We start from the raw sequence: 25740 nt of genomic DNA, 5'->3' as shown, positions 1-25740 counted from the left end.
TACAAATAAAAATGTACAACCTGATTACATAAATATGAATTGAGCCAAACTAAATAAAACCACATTGGGCTACAAAAATAACATGGCTCGAATCCTGAATTGAAACTCAGCCGAAAAGCAAATAACATAAGCCCAACTCTCAAATAAAATTTAAAACTAACATAAGCTCAATTCATAATAAAAGCAGATTAACTAATTAACTAAATCACGTAATAATAAAAAATTTAACTATAATTAACATCACTAATTAAAGGTACATAAGCTTATCTCCTTCCCAAACACGCCGCCACTCAACCACCGTTTCCAAACCCTAACCAACCAAAACTCAATTTGAGCGCAGCCGGCGATTACGAAGACAAAGTCTCCACCGCTTGAATAAATGGCGACACCGAGTAATCATCAAGCTGCTGACTGCGGTTGCTCCAATTTTTCACGGCGGCAACAACGCAGCGACGAAATACGCAACAATACAAAAAATACACATCGAAGGAAATCCAACATAACCATCAAAAAGATGTCTAAACCAACAACATCAAATATAAAAAAACCATATTCATAAGTACAAAATAGAAAGCTAACAATAAATAGAAATAAAAACATTGACTGAAACACAAAATAAATATCACATTGGTTATCCACAATCTCTTTCTTCTTGTTAGACTGAACATATTGACATCATCACGTGAATCAAACTCTTTAACACCTTTTGACGGTTCCTTCAACTATCCATTCAGCATGAGTATCATTGGTAATTGATGTCAAATTAGGTGTAACAAAGCTTGCTCGAGACATCTGTAAAAATGAAAGGAACAGTGTGATTCCATATCTTCAGGCAAATAATTGTCCACAGTTTCTGGAATGTTGCATACTTTATTAACAGTGTATAGATAGATCATAAAGAATTCCAAACTATATCTTAATTGTACTTTAAACAAATTCTTCTGTCCCTAAAGTTTTCCTCAATCTCCTTAGGTATAATAACATCTTGTTGATTAGCCCTGCCAAAAGTATGACATTTACTCTAATCGACAAAACATAATTCTACAGTTTTATACATCACTCTCAGCCACTATAACTTCTAAGATTCTCCCCAATTAGCTGGCCAATCTCTATAACAAATCTGTACCTATAAACCCAATAATTTGAAAAAAACAAACTGAAATTATGTTTTGTGAATAATAATTGGAAATAAACTCTAATTCACAATGTAGAGAACTCACTTCAGATTGAAAATATAGAAAAATATAATAATACATTCAAAATCTGAAATTTAAACCTCTAGGCAGTGAACATCTTCTAAAGATTTAGTTGTATTAAGTTGTATGGAACAACAGCCCCTGCTGTGGAGGACAACACAACAGGGGATTCAAATCCCTTTATTTAACTGGAAACTGACAAAACTGTAAAACATAAATGATTAGTACATGGAGAAAAATACAGAACATGATTCCTAAATGCAGAACATGATTCCAAAGATATAGCTAATCAGTTTTGAATAAACTATTGAATATAATGATTAGTACATTGAGAAAATTGCTTCACTAACAGATTGCTTAATAAATCAAAACATGATTCCTAAATTAGACTAAAACCAAAATACCAAAATGGGTATCAGATAAGATTAAATAAACATTTGTCCTCGCTTTCTACACTGAAAAATTTTCAACAAACTGAAATGAACATAAAGTATTTCTGATAATCATAAAAGAAATTTAAACACAATAACATGTTTTCTCATTCAAAACATACCGTAGTAACTGTTACCAGATTTGTCTGCAGGATTTGACTCAAAAACCAGGACACAACGGACCTTAATGATAGAGTTAGAGAATCTGGGATGAAGGTATCAAGCAATCTAATGAAAGGTGACATCTTTGATCTTCAGAATTCTGTTCAGAAGATAATAAGAACTCATATTTCACTTGCTCAAGATGCTGATTGTGTAGAATGAGGATATCTACAAATGATGGTACAAATCTATATGCAACTTAAGGTATTTATAGGACTAAACACTGTAAGCACGCAGTCTAAAAAAAATAATCATTGTTCCAAAAAAGACACAATGATGAAAAAGACCTTCCAAATAACAAAGACAAAAAAATAAAATCCATTTATAAACTGTTTTACAGGTATCAGCCGCCACCCTATGCAAAAAAGAAGAGCCACTTTCTGCAGCAAAAAAGAGAGAAGAAGATCAAAATAAAAAATAGGGAACACAATCGTTACAAAGAGAATACATGTAACATGGAATGCGTGGGAAGCTGGAGCAACTCCATCTCAACAACAAATATTGGAAGATCTCCTTAGATAAACACAAAAGGTATAATATTCATTAAGACTAATAAAAACAATTAATTAAGTTTCTATTAATCACTCCTATATAACACCTACTCAAACCTAAATTAATGTTATAGAAGATTTATAAACATAAAGTAAAATATTATAATCAGTTCGAAAATAGGAAATAGACTGAATAATTAACATAAACTCTTTAACTTTAGGTTTCTATATTCCATTTCTGCATAGCAACTTCATAAATCTAAGTGAAATTCATTAGCTTTATCAACTTTATTAAGTAAATATCTCATTCTATGGTTGTGATTATATTACTAACTTGTTGTAAAATAGATTTATATTTTCAGATTGAAGCTGCCAAAGAAAGAGAAAAATATAAATACCAGCATTGGAAAAAGGCAACATACATATTTCCAAGACAACACCATCAACACACATATTTTCAAGACAACATCATTAATGGCAGAGCAATTTTCAAAGCATAAATGTAGAATACCAAAATCAGTAACAAAAATGCATGAAAAAAGCCAAAGAAAAATTAAAAATAAAAATAAAACAACCTCATTTCCCCGCCAAAACCAGTGCGGCAGGCAAAAAAACTGGCACTTTATATATATAGATTTCACATTAAAACATGTGACGTCTCCAAAATTTCTATTTTTATCGGACAGTCCCTAAATCCTCCATTTTTACACATTTTTCAAGATTCTAAGTTAGTAAAAAAAGCAAAAATAACATAAATTTAAAAATACAGTATCAAAACATAGTAATAATATTAAAAGCATAAAAAAGTACAAGAAGAAACAAACTAGGAAAAAAAGGTATAGTTAAAAGACCCTTATTTCGTCTATCATGAATATGGGGCATTTATAGAGTAAAAATTAATAGATAAAATTTAAAAAGAAAATTAAAATTCGGAGGCATATTTTGCAGCATAATGCCGCGCCCATGGGCGCACGACCTGATGCCCCTCTCAACCTCGACTCTGCAATAGCGCCGCAAAACCCGCCGAGTTGAGCGGGGCTATTGCACATGCTCAAAGTCTTCAAAATTGTAATTTAGTGGATTTTCTCTGGCCCATCACTTTTTGTGGCTTCGTATCTCACTCCCCTTTTTCTTTCGTTCTTTCCGTGTTCTATCTCTGAGTTGCCTTATTCGATCACTTTGTAGCAAGAATTGAGTGATTCTTTGACACATATGTATAGGGTGCGTGTGAATTGTAGAATGCATCTCCTCGAGCTCTCCCTAAATCCATGCATTATTTCTACACTTCTGACTTTAGAAAGAAAGACATAATGATGATTGTGAATTCCATATAATATTTCATTTCCAATTTTTAACATCACGTAACATACCACTCATATCCATGTAATATAATTCGATGATTGGAGTATTCATTGATGATTTTAGGATGAGTTTGAAAGATTAAAAAAAATAAAAATTTAGGAAAAAACGGTTATATTTGAAGTGAATTTTTTTTTTCCAATTTTTTAAAAATATTTTCAACGTCAAATTACGACGCTCACTTGCTCACTCACGGGCCAACAAGTAGGCATCACTGCTAAACGCCAGCGGACATCATGTTTTTTTTTGGGGGGGGGGGGGGGAAGAGAGGCGTGTTGGGTCGCCAATTTGCTCGCCCTCCCAATCCACTCCGCGCAACGAGAGCGGGCTCGCTGGTGGCTCGTTGCGGATGCTCTAAAAAAATTTAACAAGTGGTCCACCATTTCCAACAATAACTAAGAATGATCCAGATTAAAAACAAACATATTCTACAGTGTAAAACACAATTCAATTTAACGAGAGGAATAGAGAATTATACCAACAATAGTTAATACTGATACATATATTGATTGAGAGGCTAATTATAATGAAGACGTGCTCTGACAACTCTTTTTGATCTTCATCTTCACAATATCAGATATGCCTCTAAACTGACAATGCATTGAATCTAATACGAATCTAATTATATAGAAACCAAATCCCATCACAGTGAATGACATTTGTTCAGTTAGAAAGATTATATATCAGGATTAAATTTGTATTGTATTTGGTTCACGATATTAAATCTCACAACTCAATTTAGATAGATAATCATGGGATAAGTCATAACCACCCCCTCTAACTAAAATAATATCAACTCAATCCTATACTACATCTCATGATTATTTGATCTAACAAACCGAACAGCCACTTAGATGCAATATGTTAAACCCAAGCAACTGTTGAACAACTGATGCTAACATCTCCCCAGAGAGTCTATGCAGAGAGTCTAACTTTCCAAATTGAGACCTACCTAACTCTCATTAAGCAGAAATACCATATTCTTCACTAGCTTCATTAAGTAGAAAAGTAAAAAACAGAGACATCACTATTTCAAGCCAGGCTTAACATTATAGGCTGATATCATCCTATTCTTGAGATCCTAAAACTAATCTCTCTATATCTAACACAATCCTCCAAGATTTCCTCTGAACTATGTTCTACTCATGTGGAAGCTCTAATTTTCGACAGCCAGAAAACTAGACTCCCGTCTTCTATATTTCTCTCAAATCAATTTGCCTGGCATCAAATAATCATAACACCCTAACCTTAGGCCTGATTTCTTCTATATTTCTCTCAAATCAATTTGCCTGACACCATATTTCTCTCAAATATGGTGTCGTGAGCCAATTAGTGGCCATCAATGCCGAGAATGACCTAATTGGTATCCCCTCTACACAGAAACACTCAACATTTGATAGGACCCTCCAAACTCAAATCAAACATTTTGTCATTTACATTAATATGTAGTAAGTATGTAATTTCTAAGTTAAAGTATGCATGAAATTGCAAAAGATAAGAAATTCAGTTAAAATTGCTAATTGCACCATTATTTGTGTATTATATTTACTAATTAATCCATCTTTCAATTGTTACTATATAGCATTTGTTAGATTCACAAAATAAAAGTTGCTTTGTTATTATAATTTAGCATTGGGAGTTCTTAACTTTCATTCAAAATTGTAATTATTATAAGTCTACAATATAACATCGAAGCACCAATATATATGCATATATGTGTGTATGGGTGTCTGTATACATAAGAATTCTTTTGTAAAAAGTATGCTAATAAAGGTCGCAATACTCGATTCTCATAAATATAGAGTTCAAAAAATGTATTTCCAAAAGTTTGGACACTAATAACATCATTATCATGTCCAGCTTTGTTTAAGATATCAAACAGTTCCAGGTCACTGGACAGGGATACCACAACAAAGAATCAAGATATATGTGCAGAGGCACACCTAGGATCCTACCCAGTGCTAGCCTAATGGTGAAAAATAAACCAACTTCCTTATTTAAATTTAAAGTTTAACCTAACTCACTCTGGTTATTCAGTTTTCGTCATTCCACAGTCCACACAACAACAATACCAGTAGTAACAAATAGAAACAATCTTTGAACAAAGACAACGACTGTCCAAAAAATGAATCACAAATGAAGATGCTACTGACCAAGCTCAAGCAACCTAGAGATGAATGCATGGCCATACACAATTTTGAGAAAAAAAGATCTAGCAGGTCACCTAGAAACACCCGAATCTAGATAAACCACTGCAAAACCCAAAAAAATGGGTTCTTTTCTTTTGCTCAAGTTTGGGACCTTGGGTAGAAGGCTCAGCCTTAGTATGATTATTAATAGTAGTACAATACATTGCAAGCTGATGGCTCAATGATGCTAAATATCTCAAAATAACCAGAGAGTAGCATTCATAAATGACAAGAAACCCTTCGGTGTGCCTTTCCCAATAGTAATCAGATTTCTCAGAGAAATTCACATCACTAGAAATTAAAATCAAATGCAAGGATTGATTGATCCATTCTAAGTTACGAGGACTGAATCAAACATTATTCACATTCGGAAATAAAATGATGCAACCCAACCAACAGTATCACTATAGCCAGAAACAAACTTAGGCAAAATAAAATCATAATCACATCCAATCAGCAATAGAATGAAAATAATTGAGAAGATAGCAACCCAGAAACTTCAATTTCATATTAATCATCAATCAATTTCATAATTTTCATGTAATTCAAGCGGAAGTAAGATTATAACCCAGAAAATCCGGTATTATTGATAGGATCCGAGTCTAAAACACCGACATCAAATAGAAGATACCTTCTTCTTCTTCTTCTTCTTCAATCAGAATCAGCGCGCTGCGAGGCTTCCAATTCGAGGCGTTCTAGGGCTTTGTGATGGGCCCAGGTCTCGATCGTGAGATCGGGCTTAGCGCTGAGGCCCACTCCGAGAATGACGATGGTGAGGAAGCTGGTGAGGTAGCACGGAAGCTCCCAGTCCTCCCATTTCCGCGATTGCCCCGCCGGCTCCGGCGTACGGTTGAAGGCAAAACCCTTAGGCCTCTCCTCGTGTCCAGGAGTGGTCCAGCGGCTCGGCCCGCCTCCTCCGCCGCGGGTACGAAGCGAATGGGTCAGGCGAGATCGGAGAGTGCTTGCGGCGGTCGCGAATGGCTTCAACGGCGGCATTATGGTAGGGAGAGGGACAGACAGAGAGAGTGGTGTTTTGTGCCCGCTTCAATTGTTTCGTTACGACGTCGTATGCGGCCTTTTATACTCTTTCCATGTGATGTGAGTATATCCTATAAAAATTAGTACTCCATCCGTCTCACCGTAGATGTCAAACTTGGGAGATGTTATTTTATGTGTTAAGTGGTGAGAGAAAATATAATTTTATAATTGAGGTGAGAAAGAACTTTTTCTAGAGGAAATGTGATATCTTTGTGGGACAAACTAAAATGAAAAGTGTGACATCTACTATAAGACGGAGGGAGTAGTAATTCACTTATATTTTTGATTATTTATTTCTATAGATAAATCTCATTTTTATAAATTGAAAATCATGTTGTCTAAAAATGTCTATTTTTATGAGACGGAAGAAGTATTTTATTCCTTCCCCCACTAAATCTTCTCACTAAAAATATTCTACATAATCTATAACGGAGTTCTTATGGTGGATCGATGGATCGACCCACAATGAAACATGGGAATATAAAGAGATGATTGAGAAGCCACTTTCTTCTCTTCACCTTGATTAGTTCCCGTCCACGTAACCTCGACTCTGCCTCCATCTCGAACGTGCCAAAATATTGATACTCCAAAGCGTTTAATGGACTATAGTATTTACTTAAAAAATTAGTATTTATTTAACAATATATAGTTTAATTATTGAGCTGAACGTAATTACAAGTTATTTTCGGGTTTTCTTTGACGGTTATTTCCTGGATCGCAACTAGGGTTCCGTCGTTGCTACTCCCGAGAACTGCCGCTTAATTGCTACTCTCGCACATTGCAAGTCTTCTTCTGCTGATACCTCTTGGTATCATAAACAAAATAGTACATCAACATCACATATCATTTCATCCGAGAAGTCACTGAAAAACAAGAAGTTCAAAGTCACAATTTGCAAGTATAAAGATCGAAGCGTTGGACATCTTCATCAAAGCACTTACAGAGGGAAAAAAAAATCCAAGTTTAGAGAACTTCTTGGCGTTTTGAAGCAACAAATTGAGACAAAGACTGTGGTAGCTAGGTGCAGTGGTGCACCAAAGTTTAATTAAATTTATATTTAAAGTGTCATTTAGTAGGTTGATTATGAAAGTGGTCATTAATAGTGTAGAATGTATTTTTGTTTCTTAAAATCGTTATCTAGCATGCCTATATTTTTAAGTAGTAGAGTTAAAAACTCATTTTGTAAATTGAACCAATTTCAATTAATAAAAACTTTCTACCATCAAACACATCTCCAAAACAGATTCTAGAAGCAGAAAATTACAGAACCATGTTGAGAATGTTGATATGAAATAAATTTGTGATTCACAAACCATGCCTTGCAGTGGCGAATTCAGGATTTTTAATTCGGGGTACGAAAAATAGTTATATAAGTTTTAAAATCCAAACAATCCTTTTTGTTCTCTTAAATATAAATGTCTTATATGTCGACAAGTGATCAATGTTTAACTAATGTTAAGTGTATAACTGGAGAACAAATCTCAGCTACTCATTATCTTAATCTAATGACTAAATTAAGTATTCATTTTCTATTAATAAAAATTGCATGGGGGTATTTTGGGAAATACATTGTTCCATATTTTGACATACACACCACATTCATGCATACTCTCTCTCTACGAAGGAGGTGGAGGAGCACAAATCAGCCTCCTCTCAGGCGACGCCCTCCTCCACCGGCTGCCTCTCGCAGCTGCTTCCCCCTGTCATCTCTGTGGCCCACTGGCTGTGCCCCAGTCTCTTCCTGCTCCCCTTCAACCTCCTACCGCTTCGTCTTCATCTCCGACGTGATGTAGTAGGTTCCAAATAATATTCCACCCAGCTGGAGGCGTCGATCACAACTTGTAATTGTCGACGCACCTAAAGGCGAGGCTGAAATCACCTAACCTAGTTTTCATATTTCGGCCGTCAGTTTGAGATCTACGTGTTTATGGTGTCGTCTTGCTTGTCGATTGTGGAAATTGTTTGGAACTAAAAATTAGAATTTAAATAGCGAAATCAAGGATCACATTCGATCAATCCAACACTTAATCTGTATTTTCACTCGTCTATTACGTCTGCAATGGACTTTATAGCAAAAACATACGAAAATTACTTTGATCTTAGGCATAATCGTTGGGGAAGATGCGAAGCCTGAAGCTGAAGATCAGATAATCGTAGAGGGTTCGCATTAAAACATAATTAGATCACATTTAGGAAGCTGGAATTGCTACTTACCAGACGCTGCCAAATCCTTTAGGTAAAATAGAGTCGATTTCTTGGGATTTACCACCAGTCCGGACCAATCAGAATATGAGAATATACATCACTACATGCTCAATATACTTCACTGAAATGAAAAAATGATACATTATAAGGCATGCAGAATATACTTCACTATAATCACAATATACATCACTATATGCACAATATACTTCACCGAAATGAAAAAAAGGGTACATTATAAGGCATGCAGAATATATTTCACTATAAGCACAATATACATCACAATATACATATTTTTAGTTCACTTCTTACTCATTTTTAGTTCACCGTGTACATGTTTTAGTCCACTAAACGTGAGTTTTATTTCATTGTCAGCTTATTTTTAGTTCAATTTTTACTGGTGTTTAGTTCAATACGTATATGTTAAGTGAGTTTTATTTTGTTGCAAACGTGTTTTTAGTTCACTTCTTACATATGTATAGTTCACTGCGTACTTGTTTTAGTTCACTACTATAATTGTTCACTTCATACCAAAACTTATTAGATCACAATTTTAAGTTGTGAACTATATTTTGTTAAATAATTAACAAGTATTCATATGAGAACTAAATAGATTGAACATAATGTGAAGTATATTGTGCAATATAGTGAAGTATATTAAGCATAAAGTGAAGTATATTGTGCATGTCTTATAGTCTACTGTTTTTTTCATTTTCAGTGAAGTATATTGTGCATATAGTGATGTAAATTGAACATGCCTTATAGTTTACTATTTTTTCACTACAGTGAAGTATATTGTGCATATAGTGAAGTATAATAACTTTACAGTGAATTACAGTGAAGTAAATATGTTCTATAGTGAAGCAAATATGCTCTGTAGTGAAGTAAATAGACACATAGTATTGAATTTAATTGAAATGGATGAGCTTCATATTGAACTAAATGACACATATTATGAACCATATCAGTTTCTTATTAATGGTCATGAACGCCTGAAGTTTACAATCATTTTTCCACACCTATCTCCATGTTGTTGCTACATTCATGATAATGTTTTGATGTAGTCGCCAAGTTAGTCAATGACTCATGGTTTGATTCCGACAACATTAATGCGTTGCAATTCTTTGCTCTTAGCCTTTGGAGTATTCCCTTGCTGCTTCTTTTAGGCAATACATTTCCAATCTTGTTCCCGCTCACCATAGCTCACCATAGTAACAATCATCATATACTTCACTCTAAGGTCTATACACTTCACTGAAATCAGAAAATACAAAACACTATAAGACATACAACGTATACTTCACTCTAAGCATAAACTGATTCACTGCAAAGGTAAAACACTTCACTCCTAACATTTATTAGTTCACTTTAAGCTCTATACAGTCCAACCATTGAATACATTACTCTAAGCACGATATACTTCAATGAGATGAAAAAACAGATCACTATAAGCGTGCATCACAAACACTTCACTCTACCCATGGAGTAGTTCACTCTAAGCACGTTTTACTTCACTGAAATGAAAAAAATAGTGCACTATAAGTATAGATTACAAACACTTCACTCTAACCATGAAATACTTCACTTTAAACACATTTTACTTCACTGAACCGAAAAAATAGTGCACTATAAGCAAGGATCACAAACACTTCACTCTAAGCATGAAACATTTCACTCTAAGCACGTTTTACTTCACTGAGATGAAAAAACAGATCACTATAAGCATGCATCACAAACACATCACTCTAACCATGGAATACTTCACTCTATGCACATTTTACTTCGCTGGGATGAAAAAATAGTACACTATAAACAAGGATAAAAAACACTTCACTCCAACCATGGAATACTTCACTCTAAGCACGTTTTACTTCACTAAAATCTTTCTATTTGTCCTCTTTACTCTAATTAACCCACTCTAAGCATCATTATCTCCTCTTTGTCCTCTTTATTCTCTGTTTCTGAAAGATCATGTGAAGTACAATGAAATGTTAATAAAAAATGAATTTAAAATTGGTAGGACAACTTACATTTTGAAAAATCTTTCTGATTTGAACCCATTATTCGACGACGGAATGAGAGAATTGGATGTTGAGGAAAACGGAATGAGGCGGCGACGACGGTGGAGTGAATCGGCGTTGAATGAGAATTTGAGGTTTAGAGAAGAGGAGAAGAGCGGTGGCGGGCAAAAGGAGAATTTGGAAATGAGAGATGAATTCAAGTTTTACCCAATTTCATTTGTTAAATGACTATTTTAGCCCCACCTTCTTATAGTGAACCAATTCATTCTTATAGTGAAGTAAAATCTGGATCAATAAATTACATGACTAAAAATCAGCCATTGATTTTCTTAATCTTGTGGCTGAGATTTGTTCTCTATTTATACACTTAATGGATACTTGCCACATATCACTACTCTATAGACAGTTTTTAGAACAAAACCTTATGGATATAATACTTTAAGGAAACTGTCAATTATTTTTAAAAAATTATAGATATTTTATGAGTTGCAAATGTTTTGTATAGATGTGCACATAATTGCTGTAAAATAGATAAAATAGGTTTATAGTAATTTTTTTTATTATTTGAGAATATAATCAAGAAGTATATAAATATATTTTTTCAATTGTTTTAACAAATAAAAAAAGATAATACATCTATTCTTTCAATTGTTTGAATAAAAGTGAACAACAAAACTAAATTCATTATTCTAATAAAAAAGATAGAGAAAGAAGAAAAAGGCTATAGAACTTTTAATTCTCTGAATAAATAAAACATGAAATAAGTAAACAAATTGTCTTAACAAAACTAAAACAAAAAATAATTGAAATAAGTAATACGGAGTACTATATGATATACAATAGAACTTTTATATGTTAGAATAAAATTAAACAAGGTAAAGAAATCAAAATATGCACAAAGGAGGGTTCAATCTCTAAACGTCAGCTACAAAGACGGGTAGCAGAACCACTAGACCATAAAGGTTTCTTGCAAATTCATCTCAATACACAGTACTAGTATTATATTTTGGGGTATAGCTGTACCCCTTGTTCTAAGGTGGATACGCCACTGATGCCTTGTTTATGTCGCACCATATACTCATATAGATAAGGTTATTAGTAAGGGCATCCGCAATGGTGCGGATGTCCCGTGGGAATTCCTCGCGGAATTCCCAAAAACACCTCCTGCCACGTCATAAGGACTTCCCACTGCACTACCACGTCATACGGACTTCCCACTGCACAGTGACGGAATTCCCCTGCGGAATTCCCGACGGAATTTCCACATTAAAAAAATCACATATTCACAAATTAAACAATTTCCGAAAGTAAACAATTTACGTAATTAAAATTTCGACGAAAATAAGGAAAAAATTTCATTAAAATAAGAAAAGTACATTTCACCAAATAAAAAAAATACATTTCAACAATTAAAAACTACATCAACGACGACCCCTACGCTGCCACACTTCTTCAATAATATCGTTCTGGAGTCGAACGTGGGCTTGTTTTTTGCGCAAGTCGGCAAATGCACGGACTCGATCGACGTCGTCGTGGGGAATCCCCATGCTACATTGCTAGTGGCCACGCCGTGGCTTGGACCCACAGCATCAGCATCATCATTGGCCCAATCGGTCAGTGCTAGACCTTCATCTTTGACGATCATGTTGTTCATGATAATACATGCGTACATGATGTCGGCGACGCTGTCAACGTACCACAACCGTGATGCACCCTTCACTGCCGCCCATCGAGCCTGGAGCACACCAAATGCCTGCTCCACATCCTTGCGCGCTGACTCCTGACGTTGCTCAAAGTATACCTTCTTCGCACCCGTTGGGCATCTGATCGTCTTCACAAAGACAGGCCACATCGGGTATATCCCATCCGCCAAATAATAGCCAATGTTGTGCTGGTTGCCGTTGGCGACGAAGTTGACGGCCGGACCGACGCCCATGCACTGGTCGTTGAAAAGGGGCGACGACTGGAGGACGTTGATGTCGTTGTTCGACCCGACTACTCCAAAATAGGCATGCCATATCCACAACCGGTAGTCAGCTACTGCTTCAAGGATCATCGTGGGATTCTTGGCCTTGAAACCGGTAGTGTACTTCCATTTCCATGCAGCGGGGCAGTTCTTCTTCTTCCATTCCCAATGCATACAATCTATGCTGCCCAGCATCCCCGGGAAGCCGTGCTGAGCCCCGTGCATATCCAGCAGAGTCTGACAATCTTCGGGGGTAGGCTTCCGAAGATACTTATCCCCGAATATCTCCCTAACGTCCTGATAAAAATACTTCAGGCAGTCGCGGGCTGTCGACTCGCCGATGTGGAAGTGGGGCAAAAATACTCGTCGATGTTGACAAAAATACTCGTCGAACATGTCCGCCACACCTCCGTATGCCAACTGCCTGAGTGCGGCAGTGCACTTCTGAATCGGTGTGTAGCCGGGTTTACCCGCTGCATCCTCCCGCACCTTGAAATACCCGTATTGACGCTCCAAAGCGCCAACGATACGCATAAACAGCGGCCGCTGCATCCTAAACCGTCGCCGGAATAGGGTTTCCCCAAACCGTGGCTCCGGTGCAACGTAGTCCTCGTACAACCAACGGTGGGCAGCAAGGTGGTCGCGGGGTACTATAGTGCGACGGTGGATGGGTCGAGGCACCGCCGGCGCTGAGGCCTCTTGTTCCTCCCTCTACGCGGCCACCCGCACACGTGCCCAAATCGGAGCCATTACGTCTTCATGATGGCTACTACCACTACCACTACCACTACCACTACCAGCCATTACTATTATATAAAAGAAATTTAGAGAGGGAGAAACTTGTTAAAACAAGTGGTGCGAAATGAAACGAAGTTCAACAAGCGGTATATATAGACATTACAAATAAAAACGAAATAAAGCGGAATTCCGCGGGAGTCGACGCAATGGCGGACGTCCGCGCGGAATTCCGCTTAACGCCGCGGACCTACGACGTCCTCATCCCAATTCCGTATCCGTGGCGGGCACGCCTAATGGCGGACGTCCGCGACGGAATTCCGGGACGTCCGTGGGAATTCCGCGAAGAAGTCCGCCATTGCGGATGCTCTAAACAACAACTACAACTTTTGCATACAATACTTGAATAGCACACAAACAGACAAAAAATACAGTCGATAGTAATAAGCCATGGTTTCTGCATGGGAACATGTTTTTTTATTTATTTTGACATTACCTATTGCACACATCTCATTATTCTTCCGAAGCCTGCAGACATAAAAAAAGTTAGTTACATGAGTTGGTCAAAGTCAATCATAAATCATAGGAGTACTTCATTTGTCATAAAGTGTAAAAGAAAATTACTCCGTTAGCAGACCTCAGAGTGTTTTAGTCTGGGGCAAGCCCAAATCACATCACTTCCATTTTTGGGCAGCTTAGCTTCAACTTTCTCTAGCTGAGGCAACCCCAACAACTTGATCTTCTGTAAATTGGATCCAGCATTTCCAGAGATGATGGTCAGTTTCTCACATGATTTCACCTCCAACGTCTCGACACCACGGGCTCCGTTTGCAGCATCTAGGGTGATCAAAGAGGGGCTGCCCTCGACTCTCAAGACGAGGAGGCGCTGCGCCTGCATGCCAACCTTCTCCAGCCGGGGCAACCCGCACAGCTCCAGATCGGTCAGGCTAGGCAAGACCGCACGCTGATCACCTTCAAAGATGGTCTCGAGACCATCACAGGACTTGATGTGGAGCTTCTTCAGTTTGTCGTGCAGGTCGTTTTCAGCTTCTGGATCTGTAACTGTGGGGGTAGCAATCACGTACTCAAGCAAGGGGCATTCCCCGACCCGGAGCTCTGCCAGAGCAGGCGTCTGGCAGTTGATCTTATCGAGCCCCCATAGGTGCAGGTGCCTTAGATTCTCCATCATGGAAGGATTTTCATCCGTAAAAAGCCTGACTAGCTTGTGGCAGTATTTGATGTAGAGAGTTTCGAGGGCTTCCAATTGCAGGGATGAGGAGCATATCTCGGAGAGGTTTGGGCAGTACTCGAGATATAGCGTTGTGAGTAATTTGAATGTCACTATTTTGATATCGCCTTCGCATATCCTCTCCATGTTTAAAACATGAGAAATCCACAGTCTCTGTAGACCTTCAGCTGGATTCTTCGCTGGATCTCTCTCATCGCCTCCAATTTTTGATGTATCTGCATCATTCTTCTTCTCATCGTCTCCGATTTTTGGTGTATCCTCAGCCGTACGATTCTTCCTATCCGCTACATCTCCAGATTTTTCATTCTGCTGTTGATCGCCTTTGTCATCCTCAGGTTTGCTGCCTCCGATTTTTTCCGCATCTCCTGATTTTCCATCTGAATCATTCTTCTTCTCATCGCCTCCGATTTTTGGTGTATCCTCAACTGTAGGATTCTTCTGATCGGCTAGATCTCCAGATTTTTCAATTTTCTGTTGATCGCCTTTGTCATCTGCAGCGTTTTCATTCTCAGGTTTTTCTGCATCTCCTGATTTTCCATCTGCATCTGCATCTGCATCATTCTTCTTCTCATCGCCTCCGATTTCTGGTGTATCCTCAGCCGTAGGATCCTTCTGATCGGCTAGATCTCCAGATTTTTCTGCATCTCCTGATTTTGCATCTGCATCATTCTTCTTCTCATCGCCTCCAATTTTTGCTGTATCCTCAGCCGCAGGATTCTTCTGATCGGCTACATCTCCAGATCCTTCATTCTTCTGTTGATCGCCTTCGTCTTTTGAATTATCTGCAGCAGCGTTCTCAGGTTGGTTGCCTTCGATTTTATCTGCATCTCCTGATTTCTCATGCTCATCGTCTTTGCCTATAGCAGCCTCACCCACATTTTCGTTCTTAGAATCATCGCCTCCTGATTTTTCCTCTGCAGGTTGATCGGCTTGGCCTTTTCCAGACTCCCCCAAATTATGCGCACCACCTTCATTGCCTTGGCCCTTAGCCGACTCTCCAGCCTTTCCATCCGCAGAATTCTTGTCTCCATCGCCTCCACCTTTCTTCAACTCACCATTCTTCGGCTGCTGGCCTTCTTCACCTTTCCCCTCCTCTTCCTTTTTCTCCGGAGCAGCAAACACATACTTGAACTCACTTGTGCTCTTCCTTTTTCTCCTAATTGATTCTAACGGCTAGTTCAAGAAGTTTGGACTGGGCCTTCTCATCTCTTCCATTCTTGGGCTGACTTGATAAATGGGCTGGGCTGCTTTATGCATTATACTTCACAATTCTCCACCTTGCATTCAGCAGCTCAGCCAAGAACACTGACATTGATCAGTTTCTTACAATGCTCCAACTTTTCTTTTGGTAGAGCCTTTGTAAGCATGTCGGCTGGGTTGTGTAATGTGCTTATCTTCACCACCTTCACATTACCCTTCTCCACCTCGTCCCTGATAAAGTGTAGCCAAACGTCGATATGTTTGCTGCGTTCATGAAACACTTGATGACGAGCTAAACACAATGCACTGCTGCTGTCACAGGGCACTGTTATTGCCTTTTGATGAACCTCAAACTCAGCTGCCATTCCCTTGATCCAGAAACTCTCATTGACAGCTGAAGTTAGTGCTATATACTCGGCCTCTGTAGTTGAGAGAGCCACTACACTTTGTAGAGAAGACTTCCAACTAACAGTCGAGCCAAACATAGTAAAGACATAGCCAGTTTGGGACTTCCGGTTGTCTAGGTTGGCTGCATAATCAGCATCACAGAAGCCTTGTACTGCTTCTCCTTCAGCCTTATCCCATCTTTTGTACAGAATTCCAAACTTCCCTACTCCTTTCAGATACCTAAGAGCCCATTTCAGAGCATTCCAATGCTCTTTCCCAAATGCAGACATGTACCTGCTTGTCACACTCACAGCATGTGAGATATCTGGTCTGGTGCACAACATTGCATACATGAGGCTGCCAATGATATTTGCATAAGGGATACTCTCCAATTCCTTAGCTTCCTGTTGGTTGCTGGATGCCTGAGCTTTGCACAACTTGAAGTGTAGAGCAATAGGTGTTGCAACAGGTTTTGCATTGCTCATGTTGAACCTCTTCAACACCTTTTCTACATAATCTTCTTGAGATAACCACAGTCTTCTCCTTTCTATCTCTGAATATATCCATGCCCAAGATCCTCTTTGCATCTCCAAGATCTTTCATCTCAAAGCTTCTGTTCATGCCATCTTTCACCAGCTGCACTTCCTCTTTGGATGGGCCTGCTATTAGGATATCATCTACATAGATCAGTAGATAGGCCACAGGAGTTCCATTCTTTTTCTTAATGTACACATAATCATCATATCTTGATCTAGTGAAGCCACTGTCAGACATATGTGCATCAAACTTCTTATTCCACTGCCTTGGACTTTGCTTGAGTCCATAAAGACTCTTTTTCATCAAGCAGACCTTGTTCTCATCTCCTTTCTTCACATACCCCTCAGGCTGATGCATGTAGATAGATTCTTTAAGGTCTCCATGTAGGAAAGCAGTCTTTACATCAAGTTGCTGCATTTCCCAATTTCTTTGATTCACAACTGACAGCAGAATCCTTATAGATGCATGCTTGACTACTGGAGCAAACACTTCGTTGTAGTCAACTCTCTCTTCCTGAGTAAATCCCCTAGCTACAAGCCGAGCCTTGTATCTGATGCTCTCAGTGCCCACTGACTCCACCTTCTTTTTGTAAAGCCATTTACAGCTAACCAATTTCATAAGCTCAGTTTTCTCCACCAAAATCCAAGTCTTGTTTCTGATTAGTGAGTCTATCTCATCATTCATAGCTTTGATCCACTTCTTGCTTTCACTACTAGCAATAGCTTGGCTGTAGGTAGCAGGTTCTGAACACTCCAGCTTCTCAGCAGTACACAAGGCATATGAGATAATGTCAGCCTCTGCATATCTTGCTGGTGGCCTCCTATTCACTCTTCTAATTCGATCTCTTGCTAGCTGATAGTCACTGAGATCATCTGCTTGAGTGGCATCTTCATCTGTATTTGTATCAGATCCAACCTCTATTGGCACTGAACCTGATTGGCTGTCAGTAGCTGCAACAGGTTCCAGAAACTTGTCAAGAGACTCCACCTCAACTTGAGTAGACTCTTTCTCTTTTCCCTCATCTGTTTTTTCCAGATATGGCATGATGTGTTCAACAAAGGTTACATCTCTACTAATGATAACTTTCTGCTTTCCCTCCTCAACATGCCACAGCCTATAGCCCTTGACTCCTCTCTGATAGCCGAGCATGACACACTTCAAAGCTCTAGCATCTAACTTGCCTTGCTTGATGTGGGCAAAGCATTTGCAGCCAAATGTTCTGATTCTTGTATAATCTTGATGGTGTCCATACCACCTGAAATCTGGTGTATCTCCTTTCAAGCTAGTAGAAGGGCACTTATTTATCAGATATGCAGCAGTAGCAACAGCTTCCCCCCAGAATTTCTTGCCCATACCAGAGCCAAACAACATATACCTCACCCTCTCCATGAGTGTTCTATTCATGCGTTCTGCTACTCCATTTTGTTGTGGAGTACCTGGGACTGTTCTATGCCGCTTGATACCATTCTCCTTACAATATTCATCAAATTCCCTTGACAGATACTCCAGCATGTTATCTGTCCTCAAGCATCTCAGCTTGGTGCCCTTCTCAGCCTCAACTTCTTTGCACCAATATTTGAACTTCAGAAATGCCTCTGACTTTTCCTTCAAGATGTAGACCCACACCTTTCTGCTATAATCATCAATTATTGTAACACCCTGACTTTTTATACCCATTTTATTTCTTTTAGTTGGGACCAATTTTGGAGAAGAAAAAAAAAATCAATTATTTATTTCAAACCCCATCACCAAACGATTTCCCCATATCTCCATTCCCCTAAAATCTATTCAACTACCAAATCCATCAATATCTATCAATTTTGCCAATAAATATCCCACAACTCCACGACCCCATATGATTTAATCAGTTTCCACAATTTTCGCCAATCCCTTCTTTCAATACCAACGAAACGGAATTTGAGAGAAAAACGAGTGCATTGAAGAGTTGCAACTCTTCACATCAGCGAGTAGCGCCGGGCAGCGAGGATGACGACGGTGGTTGGATATTGATGAACTGAGCGATTGGAGCAGCGGCGTCGATGATTCGACCAGCGACGGTGACGAGATGAAGGAAGAAGACGGCGGCGTGTGAGCGACGACACTGCAGGCAAACTCAATAGCAGCAGAGAACCTGCTTACGAACAGCGGCAGTGTGAAGGAGAAGCAGCGATGGAGAGACAAAGACATTGAATTGGAGTTTTGAGAGAGAGAGAGAGAGAGAACATGTAATGAGATTATTGAGATGATGTTGTTGAGGTTGTTGAGATGATGATGTTGATGATTGCTTAGTGGGGAGTGAGTCCCTACTATGAGTTTAATCGAATTCGGGTCCTAGCAAGGGTGCGTCCCTACTCGGACTAGTGTACACGATGAGGACCGTGAGTCATCGAACGGGTTGGCCGGTTTTCGTGCTCGTGGAAAGTGGCCCCCTTACACGGCACCCTAAAGAACAGATATGACAGTTTCTTAAATGAGTCAAGGAGAAATGGTTGTGTTTTGAAATGATGAGGAAAAAGGATTTGAGGATAAGTTCAAAGTTTGTTTTTGAGATATTTTTAGTGTCTCGGGCCTTTTCAAGTTAAACCCCCGAGGTCACTCAATGGTGGCATGATATAACTGTTTTTATAAAATTGATTTGACATTTGTCCACTGAGTGCATCAAGTACTCAGCCCTGTATATGTTTTCCCTATATGCAGGTTGAGCGGTGACGAGCGGTGGGTGTTGAGCATAAAAGTGAAGAATGTCTATCAAATGTCTAGAATATGTTGTGTCTTCATACATAGCATTATTCTACTCTTGAAATGCTTCCGTTGAATGTTATTTCTTTTGAGTTTATGTATTGTTGCGATATAATCCCTTTAAGTTGTCAATTGTTGAGATGATACTCTGATTTTATTCGAGCTATTCTCATTTGTTTCGAGCTATGGTCGAGTTGTGTTGTTTTCCCATTTCTTCCCCGCTTCTTTAATCCTCCCCTAGTCGCGATCTACCGTGTTTTCTATCCTTAGAAAATGCGGGCGTGACAATTATAGTCATGTAATACCTTCCACCACCAAGAGTCTTCACTGGTGTTGGACCCCACAAATCTGAGTGTGCATACTCAAGAGGTGAGGAAGAGTGATGAGTACCCGTAGGGAATGAAGTCTTTTTTGCCTTGCCAAGCACACACTGCTCACATGGCTCAAGTTTGGAACTGACATCTCCTGGGATCAGACCTGACTTCACCAGCTCCTTGATACTTCCTTCAGCTGGATGACCTAGCCTCTCATGCTGTAGCCTCAGATCATCAGTTACCACTGAATTTGAATCCCCAGTAACAGCCTCTGCCATCAAATAATAGAGACTATTCTTTCTTTCAGCCACCATGACAACTTGACTCCTCTTCCTAACCTTCATTCTCCCATTGGATGAACTAAAGGTGAACCCCTTCTTCTCCAACAATCCCAGAGACACTAGGTTTCTTTTTACCTCGGGTATATACCTTACATCACTCAGCTTCTTCATAGAACCATCATGCATTTTCAGCTTCACCATTCCAATCCCTCTCACATTACTGATATGATTATTTCCCAACAAGACAGAACCAACAGCATCTTTCAACTAATGAAACCAAGATTTATTTGGACACATATGAAAGCTACAACCAAAATCCATAATCCACACCCCACTCAAACCATTCTCCATCACATTAAGAATCTCTAGTGTAGTACAATCTTCAATGCAATCAGAGGAGGGATGAGGTTTACCTGATTCGGCCTGCTTCCTTTTCCACACATTGATGTGTCCGGGCTTCTTGCACCAGTAACACGATCTGGTCTCTTTTTGAGCTGGTACAGGAGACTTGCCTCCATCTGGTTTCTTGTTGAACTTTGGCTTCTTGAATTTCTTCACAAGTAGACTCTCAGGTACAGCCTTCGAAGACTTAGCTGAACCATTCTGGAGCTCTCTTGACCGCAAGACTGATTGAACCTCACTGGGGGTAATAGTTTTCTCCCTCCCATACACCATGGCATCTCTGAGGTGATCATAACTCCTCGGCAAGGCATTCAGTAGCATGATTGCCTTATCTTCATCATCGATTTGAACATCGATATTCTCCAAATCATCCACAGCCTTGTTGAATTCTTCCAATTGCTCACTGATTCCTCAATCCTCCAAAAACTTGTATGAATACAGTCTCTGCTTCATACACAGGCGATTGGCTAGAGACTTGGTCATATACAAGCTCTCTAACTTTTCCAAGACCCCAGCCGCTGTTGTTTCCTTTGAGACTTCCCTCAATACCTTATCTCCAAGGCAAAGGATAACCACGCTATGCGCCTTAGCGTGGATCTCAGCTAGCTTGATCTTCGCCTTTTTCATTCGGTACTTCTCCGGCCTTCTGATCTGTGGCTTTATCCTCCAAAGCTGCAGAAAGGCCCTGCTGAATCAGTAGCCCGCACGGGCTTAACTCAGTTGGTTCCTGGGTGGTAGATTGTCCCTAAGCAGACAGGATCGAATGCTGGCAGCCGCAGTGTGGGAGTTTCACCACTGTGGTGGCTCCTTGTGTGCTGGTTACCAGTGTAAGTTCCTCCCACCTAATGGGCCGCTGAGGTACCGTGTTTGAACCCCTCCATAGCGATGTCGGGCCGGGTTATGGGGTCGCCTGGGGTGAGCGAATCACCTTTTGTCCCTAAGAAAACAAGAAGAAGAAAAAGCGCCCCTAACTGATTCTAACGGCTAGTTCAAGAAGTTTAAACTGGGCCTTCTCATCTCTTCCACTCTTGGGCTGAAATGGGCTGGGCTGCTTTATGCATTATACTTCACATTTTGATTTTGCAATGAAATTATTGATTTCTTCTTACTTGCAAATAGTCAAGATTATGGTGTTAGATAGAGCATGATGGTTTCTATCGGAGGTCAATTATGATTTATATTAAGCTATATTAGAGTCAATATTTTAATTGTTTGCTAAGTTTGAACAAATCAATAATTTAACAATTTATAAGACGATTTTAAAGCAGGTATGCAAAATCTGAATTTGACAAAAGTTAAAGAATTTATAGACAAGTACCCCTTGTACTCCTTCCCCACCCCACTTTAAATGCTATTTTGGGATGTCCACTTTTAGTGGATTCGAATAACTCATTTCTCTTGTATTTTATTATATAAAACTATTTCCCCATTGTAGAAAGTAGTCTCTTTCTTTCTATTTGTTCCGTCTCCCAAAATTAGTTCAGTTCTATTTTTGAAAATAATTTCACTACACACTACACTAGGAAACGATTTGCTTATAATTTATGTAAGCACCTTACAGGAGCATTACCTCAGTTTACGGCACGTTTAACTAGTGTTGGGAAAAAATACTGAAATACCAGCCTTATTGTACCGAAAAAAATATAAAAAATACCAAATTTTCGGTACGGTATGATTTCGGTTAATGGTATGAATTTTCATATACCGCGGTACACCACTGCATACCGAAATTTGGTATAAACCGTAATTTAAGGTGTACATCGTAAAATATAAATATAATTAAAAAATATAAAGTATATTTTATATATTTTAATTTATAAAATTACTTGAGAAATATAAATATAATTATGAATAAAATATATTTAATATATTTTCAAATTATAAAATATAAATAATATTCTAAAAACTCAAATTTTCTATTTTCATTGATGCTGAAAGTCAGGTATACCTCAAAGTACGGTATACCGAACTTCAGTATGGTATACCAAAAATGAAGTAAGGTATCAGTATAAAATTTTGCCATACCGAAATTCGGTATACCGAAAATTTTGGTAAGGTAAAGGTACGATTTTTTCGCATACGGTAAGGTATATCGTACTTAACCACCCCTACGTTTAACGGTGTTTGCATTGTTTTATATAGTATATTAAGTGTTAATCTAATTCATTTAAAAAGTTATTGACATTTTTAAATTTTAAAAATTAATAAAAATCAAAGCTCAATTTATTCGTTTTCTATACAACTTTAAATATAAAATAAAATAACAAATCAAGCTTTAATTTTTTGACTTTTTTTAAAATTAAAAATGGCAATAATATATAAAAAACAACAGTAAACGTGTTTCGAAAGATGGTATTGCTCACATAAAGTACTCCCTCCGTTCCTCTATAGTAGAGGTGTTTCTTTTTAGCACGAGATTTAAGAAAAGTTGTGTTAAGTGAGCTAAGTAAATGAATAATAAAGTAGAAAGGAAAAAGGTAAAGAGATGAAGAGAGAATAAAATAAGAGAGAGTAAAAAAAGAGAGAAGAAAAGTTCTTGCTTTTTGCCCAAAAAAAAAGAAACGACTCAGCTATAGTGGGATAATTCAAAAATGAATACGACTCGGCTATAGAAGGACGGAAGGAGTATGTACCATACCATTCCGCACTACACTATCACCTAAAATTTTTATTATACAGAAGAAGAAAATTTATTGAAATATGATTCATATTCCATAAAATTTTCCACTCAATTTCCTTTCCATTATTAAAATATGTGCCATCTCAAAGTGACACATTTATATATGAACGAAAAGATTATATATCATTGATTTGACTAATATATAAGAATTTAGATTTATTACATATATGTTTTATTCTAAAAATAATTAGTCGTACTAAACAAATTATTTGATTTTATCTACGACTTAATAATGCTGTTGGTCCTCAAAGCTTCTACCATGTTTTGATCCATATTTTAAGAAATACTACATAAATTAGAAAAAGTCACAAATATTAAAGGAAAAAAATATGCTAAACTTTTCTGTAACATAAAATTTGGTGGTGGGAGTAATTTCTTACTTGATAATTTGAAGGAACTCCTTGCAATTAAATAAGCCTCTAGGTTTATTAACTTGGCCTATCATCTCTTTGGCATTTTGGTGTTTGACATCTCGAAGAATAGCAGTGAGTTGAACATCTTTGACACCTACTGTGCCATCTTTCCTGAGGATTTCGAAAGCTTTCTCGAGGCCATTGTTTTTCACCGCGACGATTGCTCTACACCAAACCAGACACATGATTAATACTTATTCTATAGCACCAATTACAGGGATGTGATAAGTTGATGTCAACACGAAGACATTTAAATGTCAACAAAATTTAGTTGACATATCAATGCATTCTTATTGACATCTATAATACAGGTTGATGACCTATTTAGCAGTTAGCGATTTAAACCTAACAGGATCCATCAATTACATATTACTATGAGATTATTTTTGGGAAGAAATTTTACTAGTACTTACTTGACAATGTAGACAAAGTCTTCACAACTAAACAAGCCTTGTTGACTGAATTCTTGAATAATCTCCTTGGCTTTTTCCTCTGTGATTTCTGAACCTCGAGCATTGACTGCACGCTGAAGATGGTCACATTCAAGGGTACATTTCCCATCTTCACGGGGGCAGAGGACGCGGAAAGCGTCCTTGAGCCCTTCTTCACCCTCCTTCTTCAAGGCATTTTCGAATTCACCCATCTTGCTAGAGTTAGGCTCATCACTTGCAATTTGTTGACTATCACTCATATTGTCAACTTTTGGCTCTTCACTTGGATTTTGTTGACTCTTCCCATTATCACTCTTGTCAACTTTAGGCTCATCACTTGGATTTTGTTGACTCTTCCCATTGTCACTCATCTTGCAACCTTATACTTACTGAAAATTCTAAATTATACAATTAGTTAGTGTATCATGCAATTTTTTTGAATATGTGGATTTACTTCATATGAGGAAAGTTCAATTTAAGACTCAATTAGAACAAAAAATTCAAGTACATTTACTAATAAACACAAAAGAATGTAACAAATTAAATAACACTAGTAAAGAAACCTGAAAATTGCAGACTTCTCTTGCAAAGATGTATAGTGAAAATGAGTGTTTCGAAACATGAGGTCTTTATACAGATATATACTTCGATTGGCAGGATTGAACATTAAAAGTTATTCTTCACCAATTCAATCAAGCCAAGAATCGTGTATATCTCTTTCTTGCAATGATTTCTATACTCTTTAAATGTTAAAGTAAAAGAATTTTCACACTTTTGCGTAATACTATAATCTTTTTCTTACCCGTCTTTAACTTTATTTATTTGCGAGCTTTTCGGTCATTATAGTGTTATTGATTAACAAGAGATTGATCCACAAGAGAACAAAATTCAAATTTAGATAAAAAAGAAAAAAAATTAATAAAGCCAAATCCTAATTGAGGAGGTAGGGTTTTAATATGAACAAGTTAGGTGCACTCGATAGAGGGCTTAACCCGCGTTTAATTTAGCGACTTTCCTAGTCATTAACCGAGATGCATATAGTTCAACACTTTCATTGTGTGAGTTCATGTCTTCCCATTTTAATTGGATCCAAAACTCTATATTTCTCGACTTGTTTCAACTTACTTGTTTCTTTTCAATTAGTTCATAGATAAAAACTTAAACACACCCTTTCATAGTCTAAATAGTATTTGAAATACGAACATGGTAATTTAGTCTATGTGGATTCCACAACTTGCCGCTTATTACTAAACCATGTACATTTAGTGATTTTTCGTTCTAAAAGTAGTTCGAGTCATATCTCTAAATATGATTAAG

The 25740-nt window shown here is 37.9% G+C and overlaps 2 protein-coding genes and 1 long non-coding RNA gene across 4 annotated transcripts; all 3 read right to left on the bottom strand.

Annotated features, from left to right (window-relative positions):
• Positions 1-558: 558 nt before the first annotated feature.
• Positions 559-1884, bottom strand: LOC121750750. The gene is made up of 2 exons (XR_006039934.1): positions 1750-1884; positions 559-792 (listed from the first exon to the last, which is right to left on the bottom strand). It is a non-coding gene; the product is annotated as an uncharacterized LOC121750750 (long non-coding RNA).
• Positions 1885-6479: 4595 nt separating this feature from the next.
• LOC121752758 lies at positions 6480-6824 on the bottom strand. The gene has a single exon (XM_042147854.1). The coding sequence runs from the start codon at positions 6822-6824 to the stop codon at positions 6480-6482; it is 345 nt and encodes a 114-aa protein (XP_042003788.1).
• Positions 6825-22836: 16012 nt separating this feature from the next.
• LOC121751318 lies at positions 22837-25078 on the bottom strand. 2 transcript variants are annotated; one of them, XM_042146038.1, is made up of 3 exons: positions 24987-25078; positions 24406-24812; positions 22837-24157 (listed from the first exon to the last, which is right to left on the bottom strand). In XM_042146038.1, the coding sequence occupies exons 2-3, from the start codon at positions 24792-24794 to the stop codon at positions 23956-23958; spliced, it is 591 nt and encodes a 196-aa protein (XP_042001972.1). In that variant the 5' UTR covers positions 24795-24812; positions 24987-25078; the 3' UTR covers positions 22837-23955. The 2 variants fall into 2 exon arrangements, with proteins under 2 accessions (XP_042001972.1, XP_042001971.1); XM_042146037.1 differs by having other exon boundaries at positions 24406-24821; positions 24987-25026.
• Positions 25079-25740: the final 662 nt, after the last annotated feature.

The sequence above is a fragment of the Salvia splendens genome, chromosome 10 (assembly GCF_004379255.2).
Source record: "Salvia splendens isolate huo1 chromosome 10, SspV2, whole genome shotgun sequence".
In the NCBI taxonomy this organism is placed as follows: Eukaryota; Viridiplantae; Streptophyta; class Magnoliopsida; order Lamiales; family Lamiaceae; genus Salvia; species Salvia splendens.
Note: the sequence above shows the minus strand (reverse complement) of the source record. Positions and strands in the feature narration are given on the sequence as shown.